The 15,011-nt window shown below is 49.7% G+C and overlaps 1 protein-coding gene across 12 annotated transcripts in view; it reads right to left on the bottom strand.

Annotated features, from left to right (window-relative positions):
• Ciita (class II major histocompatibility complex transactivator) overlaps positions 1 to 14,662 on the bottom strand; it is a 53,034-nt gene extending 38,372 nt beyond the window's left edge. For 3 of the 12 annotated variants that reach the window (XM_087910828.1, XM_087910827.1, XM_087910830.1), the window contains exon 1: positions 14,275 to 14,662. In XM_087910828.1, the coding sequence (XP_087766954.1) occupies positions 14,275 to 14,557 (283 nt within the window). In that variant the 5' untranslated portion in view covers positions 14,558 to 14,662. Of the gene's footprint in view, positions 1 to 4,529; positions 4,762 to 4,936; positions 5,132 to 6,206; positions 6,509 to 14,274 lie in introns of those variants that run through there. The other 9 variants (XM_087910831.1, XM_087910826.1, XM_087910825.1 and 6 more) reach the window with 7 other exon arrangements.
• Positions 14,663 to 15,011: the final 349 nt, after the last annotated feature.

The following is a 15,011-nucleotide window of genomic DNA, read 5'->3' as shown; positions in this document are numbered from 1 at the left end:
AGGGGATGCTCTCTGGGTTTTGGTGCCTGACAAGTCTGAAAGCTTCATCCAGAGAGTCTGGGGCTGTCTTCCTGTCATTTAATATGCGTCTCTCCCTCTCCAGCTGTAATTACTATCCCAAGTTCCGCCCCTTGTGATGGGATGGAGAATCTAGAGTCCTGTGTCCCAGACACGAGCTCTGTCACTGAGCTATGGTCCCAGGCCTTGGATGAGGGGTTGATTTTCTTTTGGGGGCCTTTTGTTTTCCTTCTGAGCTAGGGTCTCTCTGTGCAGCTCAGGCTGTCCTGGGACTCAGTTCCCCTGCTTCAGCTCTCAAGTGCTGGCTGTCAGCATGCACTCCTCTATCTGGCAGCTATCTACATGTAACACTCAGAATCCCCCATAATGCCCCTTTCCTCATACTTGCTCTCCACTGACACTGAAGAAGGAGTGGGGCTGGGCTGAAGAGGTGGCTCAGTGGTTAAGAGCACTTGCACCTCTTGCAGAGGACTTGAGTTTGGACTCCAGCACCCACGGCAGACAGCTCACAGCTCTCTGTTACTCCAGCTCCAGAGGATCCGACGCCTTCCGCCTCTGTGGACACCTACACTCCTATGCTCGTCCCCACCTGCATGCACATGCACGCCTCCACATAATTCAAAATGATACAAAAATAAATATTCTTTTAGAAAGAAGGGAGGCTTAATTTCCAAAGCCCAGTGCCTATTCCCTTGCCAGGCAGACTCCACATCTTAGCTTGCCTGGCTCCTTCCATAGTTCCCTGCATTCTGCCATATTTCCCACACTTCCCCTCAGCTGGCAACTTCAGGGGCAGGTCAGACACTTCTTCCATTCTTCTTGGTTCCTTTTGGAAAGCATCTCAGCTGACCTCCCTAGAGTGACCTGGCCCTTGGCCTGGGTTCTCCACAGCCTCATCTTCCTTTCCTCTAACTCAGTGTTGTCCAGTCTACTCTGGGCTGTTGCTTGACAATACCCAATTTTTTTACTCTAGTATCTTCCATTACTAACATTGTGAAGAAACACACACGTGGGTTTATTGTTTGGGATTATTCACTATGATGATGATGATGAGATATGGTCTCATTTTTTAACCTTGGCTGGCCTGTAACTTGCTATGTAGACCAGGCTGGCCTTGATCTGTCAGAGATCTGCCAGCCTCTGTCACCAAAGAGCTGGCATTAAAAGCATGTGCCATCACATGTGCCACCACATGTTTGGGGTCTTATTTGTTTGTTTGAGAAAGGGTTTCATTGTATCTTTCAGCCCCTAAGCTGTAACATCTGGGGTTACAGATGTGTGTCACTGTCTTACTCAAATATTCTTATTTTAAAAGAAAGTTACTCAGGTGGTAGAGATTACTCAGCGGGTAAAGGGGATTCCCAGGAACCACAAGCTGGAAGGAGAGAACTGACTTCCACAGGATATCCTCTGACCCGCACAGGCATGCCATGGTACTGGCCCCCAAACCTACACAACCAAATAAATGAATAAATGTACAAATAAATAAGTGAAAAAATCTGGCTGGGTGTGTTGGTTCATGCCTATAATCCCAGCACTCTGGAGGCTGACGTAGATGATGATGGTGAACATAGCATGAAGCCATTTCAGGCTAGAATGAGACTAAAACATAAAAGAAAAAAGGAAAAATTTGAAATTAAAAGCAAGTAGCCAAGCAGATCATTGACATCAATATTACAAATAATCCATGCTACTGGGCATGGTGGTGCTCATTTCATTTGTAATCTTGGCACTTTGCAGAGGCAGAGGCAGGAGATTGCCAGCTTGGGGTACAGAGTGAGAACCTTATACCCAGGTCTCAAAATTATAACCCAAACAACTACAAATACAACAAAAAAGGAAAATAAGACAAAGTTCAAAGGTGCATATACCCCAAAACTGCCTATGAGCATGACACATGGTCTCTCTGTGTTAGGATATTCTTCCCTCATTGTGTTCCGACCCGGGGTGTAACAGAGAGGAACCCTGAAGATGTGCTAACAAAGGAAGCCAGACACCGAAGGCCTGCACTTACACAAAGCACATAGAGCAGTCGGAATCAGAGAGCCCGATGCAGAATGGAAGTCAACAGGGACCAGGAGAGGGGGAGATACTGCTCCATTGCCCAGAGTTTTCATTTGGGAGTGGGGTGGAAAATTCTAGAGACAGAGATAGTGATGGTTCCAGAACACTATGAGCATGCTCAGACGTACATTTTTCACCATGATTTTACAGTAATACTTTCTATCATTGTCTTGAACTGCCAGGAAACAATGATGCCACCTGCCACCAAAACACAACAGCGCTATTGAAATAGCATCAACTTCTCTAGCACTGTGCTAACGTAGCGGCAACCTCCCGGAACCCCCAGCTCTCAGGGGACCAGAGCAAGAGGATGGCATGTTTGAGTCTCGCTGAGCTACATCTCGACCTTATCTCAAAACAGGGGAGAGAGAGCTAGCGAGATGTGCCCAGTGGGTAAAGGCGCCTGCGGCCAAGCCTGACGAACTAAATCCAATCTCCAGGACCCACATGGTGGAAGGAGAGAACCAACTCTTGCAGGGTTGTCCTCTGACCTCCACATACGCATGTTGGTACATGTGCCTCCCCTTTCCACACCACAGCTAGATAAATAATAAACAAAATGCAATTACAAAGAGGAGGAAGAGAAAGAGAAGAAGGGGGAAGGAATGAGAGAGAGACCAGAATGAGGAAGTGGAGGAAGAGCTGGTGGGGGGGGGGGATCACTAGTCTGTTAAAGACACTGACAGTGAAGCCCAGATTCTCTTTTGAGCAAGTGTTCCCCGAGGGAGACGCTTCCTCAGCCACTGCCTCTTTATGACACTCCTTTGGGTGTGCACCAGGTTTCTCAAAGCCCTTTCCATCTGACACACACTCCTGTGTGAGTCGGACAGCTGTCCAGAAATCTCTTGTGCTTTGCATGTTCTGCAGAGCCATGAGGGAGAAGGGAAGCCACTTGTCAGCCAGAATGAGTGAAGACAAGCCTGAGAGTCAAAGCTAGAAGCTTCCCCGCCCTCCAGCCACTCCCCTGATGGCCTGAGACAGGGCCTTGGCACAGCACCCTCCAGTTAATTTCCAGAATGTACGCCAGATAAAATCTCTGGCCCATCAGATGACCTCTGCTCTACTAACTGCCAGGTTTCTCTTTGATAGTCTGCTCAGAGCCTACGAATATTCGTGGGAATTCACATCTGCTACCCAGGCAGCAGACAGGGTTCTCAGGAGATCTGGGTTCAAATCCTCTCAACAGCTTGCTTTATGACTTTTGACAAAACAAAATCAAACATAAACATATTAATTAATAAATGTGATTATATACACTTTTATAGGTTATGTGTATATATAAATTATGTATTGCTTGATTATGAGTTTAAGGTAAATTAATACATGTGAATATATTAGCATGTACTTAAAAACAACAACAAAAGACCACTTCCCCAGACTCAGTTTCCCCAGATTACATTAGTGCTTCTCCTTGAAAGTCGCTAGAATCAGCACGGAGAGGTTATTTAACCCAGGTTCCCAGACTATATACCCAGGGAACACCCGTAGGACAGAGGCAGGGCCTGGTACTCCAGGGCCTGGTACTCCTTAGGGGAGGGGCCTGGTTCCGGTGAACAGCCTGGGGCGGCGAACAACCTGGGGCAGAGCTAGGCACCTTGAGGACCGCGTGGCCAGGGACCTGTCATCAACAGCCTCCCAGAAGATTTCCCAAATGTGGGCTACTGGTGCATGCTGCTCAAGCACCTGTGAGGGATTCTCCCCACCCTCATTCCGAGACTCCAGGAAAGCGGGATTTGCAGTGGGAAGGTGACGCCCTTTGGCTACACCAGGCTACAAAGGAGGAAAGCCTAGTTTCCTTAATTAAGTTTCATCAAACTGCCTGAGAAATCATATTTATTTATTTGGAAGCATTGCTTAAGATTTTGCTCAGAAGTGAGGAACTCCTGGCCTTGAGAGGAAGAGGGCCGCTTTGTAGGGGACTAGGTGCATGAGGCCTGGGAGGAGAAGGGAGCTGTGGGTCTCTGTAGGAGGAGAGCACTTGCTTAGGGTCCCATACAAAGCTAGGCACAGTGGCTGCCTATTCTCCAGGAGAACTCTCCCCACCCCTTCTGGCATTCATCGCAACTCTCTTTAAAGGATGTGGCAAAGTAAGGCAGATGCCTCTGCCTCACCCCCTAGATGGTCAAATAGGTGAAGACATTGCCAGAACTCTGCACCCTATGTACAAAAATCCTCGCAAGAAGTGCCCTGTACCCAGACTCCAAAGTGGTATGTCCCAACAGGCAAATGAAGGTCCAGAGAAGGGAGTAGATGTCGAGGACTGGTGAGGTGCACACCTGCCTGTCTGCCAGAGCGGCAAACACTCTGCAAGGCTGTCTCCCCTCCCCTGCTCCCCGCGCCCCTCCTCCACCTCATGCCCTCCCTGTGAACTTTGTGCACCACCTAGGGGCTCTGACTGCCAGCTCCCAAGTCCCTCACGCAGTCCAGGATTGGAGAAGCCTCCCTACCGTCTGCACACCCGTCCAGCTCTTTCCAGTCTGGCCGTCTGACCTCGGGCAAAGAGTTGCCGGCCTCAGAAGCTCAGATTCCCAGTCGCACCTTGGAGACATCTACCGTGGCAATGCCCCAACTCCTTCGCTCTGCTGCAGTCCTCTAGTTCTCTTCCTGCCGCCAGCTCCTCAGCCGCTCCTAGGAGCTTGGGGCGGGCAGTCTCCTGGCAGCCACTTCACTCCTGCTCTGTGGCGGCTCCCCCCTCCCTCCCCCGCCCTTTCACTTTCTATCTGCACCTCCAGCTTTGGGCCAAAGAAAGAGATAAGCACCCTCCCTCCTGTGCGCGACACCGACCACGTGCTTTCTCAGAAGCATCCACATGGCAAACCCAGTTTGCATGGACTGAGTGTCCCCAGAGACTCACCCTCCAGGCAGATTTCACTTAGGCCAGCTCTTGCGTAGGAGGAGAGGGCTTCAGATTTGAGGCAGTGGAGCCGAGCTCCAGGGCAGGTGTTTGACTTTGCAGGCCATCTCACCTACAACCCTGGTGGCCCTCTATTTCTCTCCACTCAATCCAACAACGACGACAGATAAGCTGCTCCTTGGGGCATTTAGACTGAGACTCACTAATAAAGCTCTTAGACCCTCTGCTTTTCCAGGGCATGTCTCCTTGGAGAGATCACTTCCCCTTTCATGGCTAGATTTCCTCATCTGCGGCCAAGGGGCTCGGTCAAGTTCGATTCTGACCTCTCTCCCCACCTAAAACACTGCCTCCCACTCAGAACCGTCAACTGCCTGAACACTTGCTACTATGGTTTAGGCGGTACATTTCAGGGTCGTCTGAGAAAAGGGGTCCAACCCCTTCTAACCACACAGTAACATTTACCAAGGACCCCCAGGACAGGAGGTTACTACAAAGAATCAAGTACTACACCGCACTGTTTGATTCTCACCGCTCCCCTACCACAGACATTCCTGTGAGCCCGCTGTGTGACAACTGAGGAAAACTGAAACTCGGAGGTTAGCAGGGGTTCAGAGGCACAACACAGATGCAGCCAAGAGTGTAGCTGGGTGGTGAGCCTACTGCGCTGTCGCCAAAGCAGGTGCTCCATGAGAGAGTCAATCCTCACCGTCTGTCCCTGTACCTACTCCTCAAAACCACTCGGAGACCAGAGAGAGGAGAGTCTTCCAGAAGCTCTGTGCCTACCAGATACACGCCAGGCCTGATTACAGTTTGGGGAATGTTAAGCTTCTCAGGGATGGGGTAGAAATCTACAGAGGCACGCCTCGGTTACCCAAAGGCAGACCTGGGCTTGAGGTGTAGCTCAGGGGTAGAGTGCTTATTTAGCATGCCCAGATCTTGGTTCAATATCCTCAGGGAAACAGAGAAGGAGAAAGAGGAGGAGGAAGAAGAGGAGAAGATGAAAGACCAGGTAACCCCCAAACCTCAGCAGAGCTGACTGTTGCCAGCATAGCCCTTAGGCATCTGTGAAAGCCTTTTTGCCAGGCATCTAGATGTTTCCAGTGTCTCTCGAAAGAAAAGACTTTCCAGTAGGCCCACCCCAGTGGGACACAGACCCCTTTTCTGACCTCCTGCACCAACTCACAGCAGCAGCGACTGTCTGTTCGGCAAGCCCCTCACCACGCTCATCAAAGCTCTAGTCACATCAGTTTTGTCTGTCCCTCCTTTTTACCTTGCAACTCTGGCAGGTAGGACCCAGAAGGGCAAGGAACCAGGCCGCGCATGATGTTCAGGGCAGAGATGCACAGTGTCTGGGGTTCAGCTGTCTCTCCTGGTGCGCTAGACTTCTTCAAGAAGGTCCTCAGATGTCCAGGTGAGAAGCGGGTGCCCTCACCACTCACCTGCCTCCCTAGGGCAGTCAGGAGCCCAGAGCCTACCAAGCTCAGCTAGCATGCAAAGAAAGCAAGTAGGGGACCAACCGAAAATGGCAATGAAGCCCAAACGGTTCGTATCCTGTAGCTGGATACCCTCTAATTTGCCCACACTCCCTTAGCCACCCACAGCTTCTTATTTAATTTCAGTTCCTCATTGCAAGTCAAATTGGGTGACCACAGAAGGCTGCACATTGGCTTAGACACCTGAAAGGGTGATGGCTATGGATTCACACTGGTGCCAGCTATCGTCTCTGTCATCTTCTGCAGGACAGGGTCTGCATGAGGTTCCCACGCATGCCCACAAGACACAAAAGAGCTTTACATTTGTGGGGAGCACTAGTTCCTGCTCCCTACCATCACCCTCGTGGGCACAGCAAACTGCTTTGGGTTTCTCTGGAAGGGCCATCATTTTTATCCCTACATGTTGAATTAAAACCCAAGTTGCACACGGAATGTTGACTCGAAGAGTGTAGCCTGAGAGCTCGCTGGCTCAGGGTGACTTGGTTGTGGTGATAAGCCGCATTGAGTCACAGACGGAGAGAGTGAGTACCTTTTCACTCTGCCCATCCTTCAGGTGACAGCAGTGAAAAAGTTCTGGTTTGGGGGACTCTGTTTTGAAAGCCTCACAGAGGGCAGCTCCCCATCAGGGAGCAGTATCTGGCTTGAATCTAATAATATTGCTCAATTTTTTTCTTAAAAAATGACTTGCTGGGGCTGGGACTGGGGCTGGGGCTGGGGCTGGGGCTGGGGCTCAGCTGGTGAGGTGCTTGCCTACTCTACGTGAAGCCCTCGGTTTATTCCACTGCACAAACCAGATGCGGTGGTGCATACATGAGATCCCAGAATTCAGGTTGTAGAGACAATAGAATCAGAACTCTGAGGTCACCCCAAATGCTGCAGAGAATTGGAGGCCAGACTAGCTACAAGAGACCCTGCCAAAGACAAACAGCACTGCTGTTTGGACTCTCTCCCCGCCTCGTTGCAGAAAACAAAACTTGCTTTGAAAATGAATTATAAACATGAACGGTTTGGGAAAACGCGTCAAGGAAATCCTCGTGTGGGTGGTTAGGAGGACTGTGAGGGTGGCACCAAAGTAAGTGAATTCTGGGGGACAAAGGGTGCCGTGGCTGTTCCTGGCAGCCGAGTGACCTTGAGCCCCTCGATTCCCATCTGGGAGCCTTTGTTTCCCCGTGGGTAAAGTGTGTGCAGTAACTGTCTTTGTATGGTGACAGTTTTATAGTCATCGTCACTGCTTGCTAAAGTCCCAAGAGGGAAGTAGACAGACAAATGAGAAATGTTAGGAGTCAACTTGAAACAGCTTTTGTTTGGTAGGGGAAAACAGTTAACAGTAGAAATCTCACTGTGCCCCACTCGCAGCCTCATGACCTGGAGCCAAGGAGAGGTATTGGCATCAGATACTCTGCTCTTCTGAGACACATGTGAGGTCCCTTCTTGTTTTTAGAGGCAGCTAGTTCTGAGGCCCCTCAGCCACCCCAGAGTTGCATCACCAAGGCGAGTCTGTGTTACAGTAGGGCTCAGCCTGAATACACCTGGCTGGCAGCACCATGTACCTGTGCTCTTACCTGGTTTCTCTACATCCTCCTTGACATCCCTAGATCCCAGACCCATGTGACTCAATAACTAAGGAGAAGTGTGCCCATGCCTGTGCAGAAAGTTTCTGAACAGGACTGTGACAGGGTGCCATATCAGCACCCAGGAGAATAATGCTGGAGATTCAGAACAATGCTGGTACCCATCAGAGGTAGTGAAGGTGGGGAAACAAAGGAAGGGCACAGGATAGTGTAGACAGCAAATTGCACCCTCCCAGTATGAGGTAAATGGAGACAAGGCATGGAAAGGAGGGTCAAACCAGCCCTGGGCATTCTTTTCCTTAAAGCCCCTATCTGGGAACTAGGAGATGCTCCACTGTCCAAGTGTTTGCTGTAAAAGCATGAGGATCTGAACTCAGATCCCAGCACCCAAGTAAAAACTGGCATGGTGCTCGGCACCTATGATCCTATAGCATGGGGATCACTAGGATTTGCTGGCCTTAGTGTTGAGTAATTAGTGAGCTCCAAGTTTAGTGAGAGACTCTGTCTCAAAACAAAAGGTAAAGAGTGATTCAGAAAGACACTAATGATGATCTCTGGTGTCTATTCACAGGTACACACATGTGCATGTACACCCCACTCCCCAAACATGTACAAACATGTGCGCGTGTGTGTGTGCGCACACATCCAATTCTGGAATTGTCTGAACGGATGGAGGCAACTGTTTTACTGACCAAGGCTGGCTTGAGTCCTAAGTGGATAGAGATGGTCCCTTCTCATGCCATAAGTGTCTTCTTGCCTCATGGTTCTCGGTATACACATAATTCCCAGGGGGAGCTAAATAAGTGACTCAGGGAGGAGATGAAAACGGTAACTTAGGATAAAGGTGGCATGTTACAAGTTAGGAAGGCAAGAAGTTATGTGAGAATGCCACTTCCAGATGGACGGGAATGCAAATGGATCACCCACTGGTAGGAAGGTAGGTGACTAGGTGGCTATATAAATAAACACAAGTGAGTGGATAGGCAAACAGAAAAACTAATGAATTTGGTAAGTCAATATAGGTTATGTATGGATTCATCAAGAAGTAGATTGCAGAAGGCTGGGGATGAAGAAAGTGTGCTGGAGGGAGACATGAAGTGCCCAGGAGGTGACTGGAAGGAAGGGTCCAGATGAGCCACTCAAGGCAAGAGCATCAGAATCAGAAATAGTCCCTGGCTTGGTCAGGAGCCAAGTTCTGAGGCAAGAGGACACCGAGCAGGCTGGGAAAATCCTCCTGGAAGTGCTAACTTCCCCTTCCCAGCACAAGCACTTCTCCTTTCGTGGCTTCTGGAAGTGAAAGAACCACAGGCTAACTGCTGGGAGGCATACCAGGGGAAAAACTGAGTCCAGAAGATAAGGAGGCATGCTGTTGGGAGCAGGGCAGGAGCTGGGGAAGACACCTGGAAGAGGGAGGAGGGAGGAGCCCATATGGGCAGTCCCTCATCCTAACCTCCAAATGGGGAAGGGAGCTGGGGGCTAGGGAACGTCCTTTTCCAATAAATCAGGTAGCATCCTAGAGGGAGACTTTATGCTGTGTTTCCCAGAGTGGAACCCATATGAAGAAATTCCAGAGTCACCGAGACAGTGCGCAGTAACACTCAAAACATACTCAAAACAGAGTATACTGCAATAAAAATAGCCCAGAGTCAGGAGCCTGGAAGGGATGTCCTGAATATCAGAGGAAAAAAAGGTCAAGAGACTTCCTAGCTCATCGACAAACCCAAGACAGGGGCTACCCTTTCCTGTTCACACCAGAGCATGGTCACCTAAGACACCAGCTTTGATGTCTCGGAATCAGAAGCAGCTGACTGGGACTGGGAGTGTTCGTGTCTCACATCGAGTGTCAGAACAGTGACTCTGTGCCTCCTGTCACCTCTATTTTACAGCTAATTTTTTTCATCAGGACCCTTCGGAGTCACCTTCCCTGGCTTGTGACTGCCCTCTGAGGGGCTATCAGCTGTGACCAACTAGCTTCTGTCTGAGTGTCCGATTCTCACTGAGCCCACCGGGTTTCCTCAGGATGAAACCATGAGCTTCAGACTCACTGGAGCTCCACTGGGGCTGTGTGTACACAGGCTACTCTCTGTAGATCAGAGTCAGCCTTCCAGGGTCTTCTTCCAGACAGGGCTTCCTTGTACGGTTGTAGTGAGGGCAGGCCACCACCTGTCATCAGCCCATCAAAGTTTAGAGATTGCTCACCTGTTCTGGTAGATTTTCTGGATCCTGGGGCTGTTCAGAACAGGGAGTCAAGCAGAAAAGTCTGGAATGGGTCCACTCTCTTTAGATGAAATAGCCCTCTCCTAGCTCCAAGGCACATGGTTACTTAACTTTTCCGGGCCTCTGCTTATTCATTTGTAAAGAGAGAACAGTGGTAGAGCATGACCTGTGCATGTTCACCCTCTGTCTACCTACCCACACACTCACCCAATAATTTATCCATTCATCCGTCTACCCACCCCTATCTATCTATCTATCTATCTATCTATCTATCTATCTATCTATCTATCTATCTATCTATCTATCTACCCATTCATAAATACATACATACATATGTACACATACACATCTATCCATTCATCCATCTATTCACCTACCCATCCACCCACGCACTCACCTATCCACCTATCTACCTACTTCAACCCCACCTATTTACCTACTCACTCATCTACCTAACCATCCATAAACCTACTCCCACAGTCGTACATCCATTTATCAATCTACCCACTCATTCAACTACCTTTCACCATCCATCCATCCATCCACCCACCCATCCATCCATCCATCCATTTACCCATCCACCCACCCACCCACCCACCCATTTATTCATCCAACCATCCATCTATTCATCCACCCATCCATCCATCCACTCATCCATCCACCCACCCATCCATCCATTCACCCATCCACCCACCCACTCACTCACCCATCCACCCACCCACCCATCATGTTCACCCACTCCCTTACCTATCCATTTACTGCCACATATTCATCTACCCACATACCCATCCACCATCCACTCATCAATCCATATACAAAACCATCCAACATTCAACGATTACATGTTACATGCCAAATGTGTCCCTAGGATAATACCATAAGGCATTTGAGACATATCATGATTCAAACATAAGCTGTGTCCGTGTGGAACTTCTTCACAAACACAAAACACAAGAATAAATTATATAGATGGTTAAAAAGAAGTCAGTCTGGGCAGGGTGTGCGGTGTGTGTGTGTGCGTGTGTGTGCGTGCATGAGAGAGAGAGAGAGAGAGAGAGAGAGAGAGAGAGAGAGAGAGAGAGAGAGAGAGAGACGTGTTTGCAGGCAGGTGCAGAGGTCAAGGGAGGGAACTGGGTGTCCTGTTCTATCACTCTCCACGTTTTCCCCCAGACAGTCTATGCTGAACCTGGCACTAGGGTGACAGCCAGAAAGCCCCACAGACCCTCCTGTTCCTGCACCCTCAGCACAAGGTTACAGCAGGGAGGGACTTGTATGACTTGGGATATTCAGGGTAGGCTTTGATGACAAGTGATATTTGAAGCAAGAGTTAAAGGACATTTTAAACATTGGTCAAGAGGATTCCTGGGGAAGAGTACTCCGGGCAGAGGAGAGAACAGGCAAAGGTCCTGAGGCAGGCGGTGAGCAGATGCATCTGGGGACACTGGGGACAGGGAGGGGCTGCAGCAGACAGCAGCAGGGATTGAGGCTGGAGAGATGATGAGAACCAGAATGCGGCAGGCCTGTGTGCCGCCATCCAGATTTTCCTCAGTGATGCAGGAGCCATGCAGTGTCAGGGCAGTGGAGGGCCTAGATCATTCCCATGTGAGCACAAACCCGACACCAATGGTTTCCTTTTTGCAACTTTCTTTTGAATTCAGTCAGTGTGCTTTCCTCCCTGTGGAGCCTCCCCTCCCCCATTCTCCATCTCTGTCTGCTCTCTCTCTCTCTCTCTCTCTCTCTCTCTCTCTCTCTCTCTCTCTCTCTCTCCTCAAACCCCCCACCCCAGTGTGTGTCCTCAATCTGGGACATAGCTGGCTTGGAGGGCAGGAAGAGGGAAAAGGGAACATGCCCCTCTGTCTCCCAGGCCCTGATGATCATACCCTGAGTCCACTTCCATTTTCTGAAGTCACGTGAGATCCAAAACAAAATATTACACCCCCAGGAAGGAAACGGAGTTAAAAAACAGGAACCAGTGTGCTCGGAAAGAGGGGATAGCAGCGGCTGAGGTGTGGGCATCAGGGGAGGGAGGGAGCTGCCCTTGGTGGCGGTCAGGAGAAAGAGGGAGACTTGCACTGCTTCCCCAGGTGGAGAACTGCCCCAGTAGGATGACACTGGCCACTTTCACCCTGTTGGAAATCCAGAGAGATGAAAGAGAGTAAAGGTTTCCTACTGTGTCCATGTTCAGAGGAAGAGAATGAGAGCTGTATTCAGCAGAGGAAAGGTACCATCAACTTGGGAATTTATACACAAGAACAGCCAGCCGCACTGATATATAATGCATATACCAAAGCAGAAACATGGAGGAGTCCGGCATTGTCTAGTGTTTCATAGTCGTCAAAAAAACATTAAACACTCCCCGCCCCCATCAGACTCAGGAGCACTTGTCTGTCTTCTAAACTGGCCTCTGCCACTTCCTCCCTTGAAGCATCTAGTTAGCCTCTTCTTTGTGCATTAGATGAGGGACACATGCACTGAAAGGGCTGGGGTGGGTGGGAGACCTAGGAAGTGAGTACGGATTGTTTCACCTGTGCCCTACACACTCTAAGGACTCCTTAGGTACCAATTGCAGGATGTAGCTTTGGAAACGTGATGGGACCAAAGAGGCTGGAATCTGTGGCCCCAATCCTGATACCAAACAGCACACATGGAGAGCAGAAAAAGCTCTGTCTCGGTGAGCATCTCTTTGCTCCTGAGGAGGAAGTCAGACATGCTGAGGGAGAGATCAATGGGAGCAGAGGAAGCGACAATGACTTCTCTCTGGACTTAAGAGGCAGAAGCAGGCTAGGGTGGAGCTCAGTGATGGAGCACACACAAAGACCTGGGTTCCATCCTCAGCACCAAAGGAAGTGAACAAAAGAACACTTGCAGAGGTACCCTAAGACATCAGGACAGGCGGTAAAGGTGCTGATGACATGAGTTCAATCCCTGGAACATACATGGAAGTGTAGCGGTACCCTAAGACACCAGGACAGGCAGTAAAGGTGTTGAGGACCTGAGTTCAACCCCTGGAACACACATGGAAGTGTAGCGGTACCCTAAGACACCAGGACAGGCGGTAAAGGTGCTAATGACCTGAGTCCAATCCCTGAAACACACGTGGAAGGAGAGAATCAACTCCCACAAGTTGTCCTCTGACCTCCCTCATGAAGAAATAAATGTAATTTAAAAAAACAAGACACCCCTTCTCTTTCCTCGTGAACTGGCTTCTATTTCTCCATCTCTCTGTCTCCTGCCAGATTTTCAATTCTTTCCTTCCAGCTCTCCTTTCCTTTTCTCTCTTGGTCCATCTGGGCATCTTTGGCTTTCTTTTTCTCTATCCCTTTGCCAATCTCCTCTCTCTCTCTCTCTCTCTCTCTCTCTCTCTCTCTCCCTCTTTTCTTTCTCTCTCTTTCTCTCTCACATACACAAACACACACACACACACACACACACACACACACACACACACACACACACACACTGCCCTCTGATCTCCAGCTTTTTTGTCCCCTATTTCCATAACCTCCCTTTCCCTACTTTTTTAAACAAGGTCTCATATAGCACAGGCTGCTGTCACTGTACAGCCAAGGATGAGCTTCTAATTCTCCTGATTCCACCTTCCAAGTGCTGAAATTACAAATGTGCACTATTACTTCCCCTTTAAGCAATGCTGGGATCAAACTTAGTACTTTGTGCTTGCTAGACCAGCACTCTACCAACTGAACTACATCCCCAGACGCAGTTTCTCTGTTTTTGACCTGAAGTGACCAATTATACCTCTTTCTGTCTTCCCACTAGATGGTGTGTCTGCTAGAAGCAGGAGTCCTTCTGTCTACCGTGCACCTTGCAGTCCAGTGTTGATGGCTCTTAGGCATGGACCAAGCAGGTAGCCGGCAGTGTCCCCTGAGGATGCTCTGCTCAATATGGGAAGCATGCTACATGCCCTCAGCACTCTGTCACCCAGGGTTCCCAGGAGCTTGCCCTGCATCCTGTCCACGGATTTCTCTTTCAGAAAGGAAAGGACACCTTAGGGCTGGCCGCACATCACTGCTCTTGACTCCAAGGGATGCCGGCTTACCTCCATGGCCCCTGTAGCTGGTGGCCCTCTCTACCACTGGGTCCTGCAGCCTGCTACGGACCCAGCTCGAGCAAGCCAAGCCTAAGTCCCCTTTCTCCAGCAGGGTCAGGGAAATCTTCCGGGCCAGAGCTTCGCCATCAGGCTCCCGGAGCAGGGCACAGTGGTATTCCCGTGAGAGCAGCTCTTCTTCCAGCAGGCTGTCCAGGAGGGCCTGAACCTGCCTGGGCTGCTGACTGGAGAGTAGCATCCGCACCTGAGCCAGAATGGCCTGGAAGTGGTTCATGGCAGTGCCCGGGGCAGGCCAGCTGCCTGGAGTCTCCTCTCACCCGGCCTTGCAACATCCAAAACGTGAAGTGAGAGCCAGGATGAGGGAACCTCTGCTGTCAGTGCGGCCCTATTCCTTCTTAGGAATATTTCCTCATTCGTGTGCAGACCAGGGTGCCTGGCGAACGGAAATGAGTTCAGGGTGATTCGGATAGAGATAAGGGAATTTCTGCTTTTCTTTCTGCTTTTAAAAATTTATTTTTATCTTTTAAAAAAAAAGTTGTTTAAGTTTTTCAAGACAGGGCTTCTCTACATATCCCTGGCTGTCCTGGAACTCACTTTGTAGACCAGACTGGCCTCAAACTCACAGAGATCCACCCACTCTTGTCTCCCGAGTGCTGGGATTAAAGTTGTGCACCACCTCCACCCAGCTAAGCTATTTTTTAAAAGTTAGATAAGAATTCCCTGAGGAG

The sequence above is a fragment of the Myodes glareolus genome, chromosome 9, assembly GCF_982192425.1.
Source record: "Myodes glareolus chromosome 9, mMyoGla1.1, whole genome shotgun sequence".
NCBI classification, from domain to species: Eukaryota; Metazoa; Chordata; class Mammalia; order Rodentia; family Cricetidae; genus Myodes; species Myodes glareolus.
This window is presented reverse-complemented; position numbering and strand designations above follow the sequence as displayed.